At 39.6% G+C, this 6,000-nt stretch overlaps 1 protein-coding gene across 1 annotated transcript in view; it reads right to left on the bottom strand.

Annotated features, from left to right (window-relative positions):
- Positions 1 to 1,032: 1,032 nt before the first annotated feature.
- The window catches only part of GLS (glutaminase), a gene marked incomplete at both ends in the record, with an annotated part of 73,985 nt that continues 69,017 nt past the window's right edge, over positions 1,033 to 6,000 (bottom strand). The window contains 3 exons of the mRNA XM_084240383.1: positions 1,033 to 1,325; positions 4,031 to 4,094; positions 4,184 to 4,260. Coding sequence (XP_084096509.1) covers positions 1,169 to 1,325; positions 4,031 to 4,094; positions 4,184 to 4,260 — 298 coding nt within the window. The remainder of the gene's footprint in view (positions 1,326 to 4,030; positions 4,095 to 4,183; positions 4,261 to 6,000) is intronic.

Below are 6,000 nucleotides of genomic sequence, written 5' to 3'. Positions count from 1 at the left end.
GCCTTTTCTTACTAGTAAACTACAGAGTCCACGAAAAATCATACAATAGAGAACGAGGAGAAAGCTGGGGTGATCTAGTGGTCCCCCAAATAGAACAAATACCTTGATGCAGATTTTAATGGCAGGTTTATATACAGCTGTTGTTTGGAGCAGTCCCAGATCATCGTGACAACTTTGGTAGCTTAGAGCACTTCTGAATTTATCTTTATCTTTATCCTAGAAGCTGAAACTATCTTAAAGAGCTACAGTAGCACACCCCTTCCTTTTTTTTAGGCTGATGAATTAACTAATTTGTCCTTAGCTGAGTAATTTGTCTCTGGTTCATCTTCTACAGACAAATGGCATAGTTATAGCTGGGATGTCAGAAATATGAGGCTTTTTCTGACTTACTGTGGAAAACATGAAAACTGCATAGTATGCCAGCACCCGCTTCCCCAGCTAGAGGAAAGAGGCAAATAGCTAAATGTCTGGAAAGAGAGGCTGGACGAAGGGGATATAGAAAAAGGAAATTTTTTTCAAAAGTATTGTAACTACATTCACACACGTGTTTTGGTCATCAAACATATCTTAAACAGATTCCCTGATAAAGTCTAATCAGAATTGGTCTATCCTACTGACAGTTGTTAACTATGATAATCTTTAAAGAGTCACATCATTGGAGTGAGGGCTATGGGAGACATTTTAAACACGCAACCATGAGTGGATATAGTTGTTCAAACACTCAAACTAAATCTATATTTGAAGTCAGGAAGCTCACACTGTTTTGCTTCTAAAGGCAGCCTTGACCTGTCTGGACAGACTACACAACAGAGCTTAATTTATAAGTGCATATCAGCAGATCACCACCATAAATTGAAAATCCACAAAACACACAAAAGTAAGTCATGAAGACCACACAGTTAAGCTAGCATTGGTAACTATTTCTTTTACATCGAATTATACAGAGCACGAGGTAAATATTGCTCACATTATGGAGGGGGATTGTTTTATTTCTATTTTTTTCCCAAAGTGATCAGATTTGTCCTGTGCGTACAATGAAGAAAACTCCAGTAACACTGAAACGACAAATGTAAAATATACATCACTACCAGATAAAAATACACACGTTCTTCATAATCATTTCCCACAATTAAATAGGTAAGTGGCTTAAATCTTGGGATTAAGAGCATTACAACAATCCATCAAGATTCTTATGAACGGTTTGATTTTCCTTTCCATCGTCGGAATCTCCTTGAGGTGTGTACTGGACTTGGTATTCCTGGAGGATTTTAAATACATCATGGTGTCCAAAGTGCAGTGCTTCGTCCATCGGGGTGTTATTCCACCTAAACAAGTAGCACAGCATGGACTGGGTCAATTAGGTAATTTCGGCACAAAGATGATAATCCAGCATTCTTAGATTTTACAATGACCCCTTGGGGGTTAAGGGGTCACTTTCAAATTCAGCCATTTTAGCAATACTACAAGTGAGGATAAACTGAAGAAATGTAGAAAGGGATTTATAATTCAAAAGTGGCCTCAAAGACCTCTTCAGATATGGGGAAAAGAAAAAAAATACCTTCTAGAAAAGGATTTTGTTTACATATCTAAGTGCTTATGTGTGTGTGTGGGGGGGGGGCAGCTGTTAGTGTTCTCTAGTTTTCCTGAATTTTAATTTCATGAAAGGCCAAAGGATCTTTCTTTAAATAAAATGTTCAAAGAAAAGTCAAGCATATAACATCCATCACACGCACCTTTGATAGAGAATTTGTGTTCCTGTCAATTCAAAATCACACTAAGTTTCAGAAGTCTGAAAAAAACTGACCTCATTAGGGCTCACACAAACACTGGGGAAGCAAGACTGGCCTCAGGACTCGACATTTCATCATCTGTGGTAAGGATGGCAGTCGGGGGCTCAATCCAACAACTACACAAACTGAACATTACCCTTCCCATCGTTTGTGTGTGTGTGTGTGTCTGTCTGTCTGGGGCTGTGCTTTTTGGAGTGATATAGTGAAGACTGAAGAGAAGAAATGAGTTGCCAGCTGTGGTGGTATCAGTTTGTTAACATTATGAAAGAGGAAATAACAGTATGAAACTCACAACCCAAGTAAATGACGGTCTGATAATTAGTTCCCTAATACTTCACACACCATCAAGTGTCTCTTCCCATCCTCCCTCACTACTTGTCTCACTTCCAGGCTCCCAGTCTCTCTTACTCCACTTTTTCAAGTGCCACTTACCACTTCCTTCCCATCTCTATCACCTTACACCTTCTTAATGGGATCACAATACAGAGCTAAAGGTTTTTAAAAGTCTCATTTAAATATGCTTTTGGATCAAGTTTGGTGACTGTTGCTAATTTTAAAAATCAGGTAAGTAACACTTTATATGGACCTGTGTGATTCCCAAAAAAGAATAACTATGAAGTTGCCTTTGACTTCCATTAACTCAGGGAGTGGTCAGCCCTAAACCAGAAGGGGGAGAGGGGAGACTTTTCAATCATCGACAGCATGTAATTATCTCTCTTTTTAGAAAAACTGAACGTTTACTGCAAGTTACATTTTACAACTCTTCCATGAAAAACACAAGACACCAATTTTAAAAAATACACTGAACTCACTCAAGCCTATTTTGTAATTTGAGGTGACAGCCATTCTATAAAATAGTTATTGTGGTCCAGAACAGCTGAATACCAAGTTAGGTAATGAGCTAACCTTTGCCTATTACATGGGTAGTTGTACTTCCACATTCCTTGCTTTCAAATTAGAGTGTGCACATTTACAAAAATCTGAACATTTTAATCCTTAAATATACAAAGCACAATAAATACTTCCAGCATGTGTCAGCCTTTCAGTTAGAATTATAAACATGAAAGGGGGGCTGAAGGGACATGCTTCAGTTTCTTGCTCTGGAGAGAGCTGGTATGGCATTACATTTGGGCATAAAAGGGAGGATTGTCACACTAACACGAGGGTTTAGAATACTATCAGTCAAGGTCATTTTCATTGTGATGTTATTTAACATCATAAAGTTGGATACCAAAAGTGTTACCACACTTAGGAAACTGCTAAGAATTTTCAGACAACAACATCATAAATTCACTGCGTTTTTTTGCAAGCCAAGCTAATAAAACCTGAACCTCTAATTTAAAAAACAGTAAACCTTACTAAATAGACCTAATAGTTAAAGAATAATCAACTTGCTCTAAACTTACTTAGTAGGGTCTTCAAATATCCAGTTCAAACTCTAAATCATACATTTCAGACCTCTCCATCAAGAATTTTTTTCCTTCCATTCTTCTAGCCTTTATTTCTCATTACTGACTCATCCAGTTATATAACTAGTTATATAACTTTGGTTATATAACATGCAAATCTATGAGTACAGAGTTGCATTATATATGTATATACATATGCAGCATTCATAGCCCTTGATGATGGGTCACTCTGTGGATAGCATTCACTGCAGGATAAAAGGGAATTTGCCATGTGAACCAGAAGGGAAAGAAGAGCACAAAATATTCCAGGCAGATTTCTCCCACTATATAGAGTGACCTCATCCTTCAAATTTTGGCCCCCTAAAAGCACTGATTTAAATTCATTTTCCATAAAGCCTTCCAAAATTGACTCTACTCAAATCCAGGAATTGCAAAAAATATATTCATTTTAAAAGTTCTGTAACTAATTTTCTTATACATTTTTAATTTGCTTTTATAAATGCTTATCATTTTTACCCTATGTAGTTAAAAAAACCTATGAGGACAAACTCCCTACTTTTTCTTCCAAATACAAAGCACTGTTTTCTTCACTGTCAGATTAACCTGGAAAATTCTAAATGAGAGACCATTCTTAGACAAAAATAGGATGTAGGAGAGAGGATGATGGACCTTGCAAAAACAAGGTTTGCTGCCTTTGTAAGTCACCATAGCAAGTTCAAAGATGTCTTCAATACACACATGGTGGATTTAAATATACTATCACATAGATATCAGAGTCTGTGTATCAATACACTCACTTGTCCATTTTAAGAAAGTAACTTAAGTGCTCACCTGTCCTTGGGGAAAGGATTTACTTTGCAGGCTTCCAACAAAAATTTAACAACTTCAACATGACCTAGATCCAAAACAAAACAAGCAGACTTTAGTATTAAGTAGAAAGTTAAGTCTTTTAAAAAAAAAAAAATTGAGTGGTCCATATATTACCTTCTGCAGCAGCTACATGGAGTGCTGTTCTAGAATCATAGTCTCGCTGTTCCATATCCATGGCCGACAAAGCAAATCTGAAAGTTTGTAAGCATAGCTATTCATTATACACAAATATTAATTCACACGTGTAACACTGACCCCATTAGTTGAATCTGAGGTCCTGTGAGATCCTGGCATTCTTCACCAGGCCCACTCATGGGAACTTGGGACCCTGTTCAACCCACATACCAGCATCTTGGGTAAATGCCACTACACAGGTTTTCCCTTTGTTCTTTTTGGGTTAAGATGAAGCATTCATCATCTCTCTCAGATTTATTTTATTTTTTTTAATTAAAAAAAATTTTTTTTTAATTTATAGAAGAGCTGGGGTATAGGCCAGATATGCAGGAGGGTGAGAGGATTCACCAGCTAGAGAGTGGGGAACAGAACAGGCAGACTGACCGAAGTACACTGCTGAGGGGAGCAGCGGGCCAGACAGGAGAGGTCTGCTTGCCATGTGGGTTGCTCCGAGACTGGCGGGGATCAAACCGGCACCACAAAGGCTGCGGGCAGCTTCACAGCACTGCACTCAACCACCTGCGCCACCAGGGAGGCCCTCTCACAGATTTAAGCTTCATTACATTACAGTTCAAAACTCAAGAACAGTGGCACAACTATACCAAAGTTCATGTCTCAGAAGGACAGAAACCAAAAACTAAACCTAAAATGTTTTCACTAAGACTCCCATTTTTATTTTTTTATTTATTTACACAAGCACTGGGGTACAGGCCAGAGGCACAGGAGGATGAGAGAATCCACCAGAGACAGAGCAGGGAGCAGAACAGGCAGAAGGACCGAAATACACTGCTGAGAGGAGCAGCGGGTGAGACATGAGAGGTCTGCTGCGCCATGTGGGTAGCTCCCTGGCCGCTGGGAATTGAACCGGCACTATGGACGCTGCAGACAGCTTCACAGCACTGTGCTCAACCCAGGGAGACCCAAGACTCCCATTTTTAAACTAGCATTTTACAGTCTACGGTTTACAAGTACTAATGAGACTTTATTTTTTTATTTATTTTTTTTTTTTTAATTTTCTAGAGGCATGTCTTATTTATTTATTTATTTATTATTTGTTTGTTTGTTTGGTTTATACATGCACTGGGTACAGTCAGAAGCGCGGGAGGGTGAGAGAATTCACCAGAGCCAGAGCGGGGAGCAGAGCAGGCAGAAGGACCGAAGTACACTGCTGAGGGGAGCAGCGGGCGGCAGGAGAGGTCTGCGCGCCATGTGGGACCCTCCTCCGGTGGCCGGGGAGCAGCCGGGGATCGAACCGGCGCCGCAGAGGCCGTGGGCAGCTTCGCAACCCAGCGCTCTACCGCTGCGCCACCGGGGAGGCCCTAATGAGACTTTAGTTGAAAAAATTTTTGAAGTGCACTTAAAAAAACTGAGGTATATTAACATGTAACATTGTGTAAGATTCATGCATATACAGTGAGTTAACTGGATACATCTACAATACTGCAATCTAGCCAATAGCTCTATGGGTCACACAATTCTCTCTTTGTGGTGAGAACAATTCAGAGCTAGCCTCTTATTTACTCTGAAGTTTATAGCACAGTATTGTTGGTACAAGTACTGGTCAGACAAAGCTGGAAATGAAGCATACACATTTTTCCATCTTAAAGTTCAATTGCAATGCTATACAAAGACCTAGCCCTGGTGATCTGCAAGATATCAAGTGCTCCCATTTGTCCATCCCCCTCATCTGCAAAGATGGGGTGTGGGCAGCAGATGAGAACTGAGATGCCCTGTCCAATTCCAGTAAAACATGAATA

Source organism: Talpa europaea, assembly GCF_964194135.1.
Source record: "Talpa europaea genome assembly, chromosome: 1".
In the NCBI taxonomy this organism is placed as follows: domain Eukaryota; kingdom Metazoa; phylum Chordata; class Mammalia; order Eulipotyphla; family Talpidae; genus Talpa; species Talpa europaea.
The sequence above is the reverse complement of the archived record's forward strand: the minus strand, read 5'-3'. Positions and strand labels throughout refer to the sequence as shown.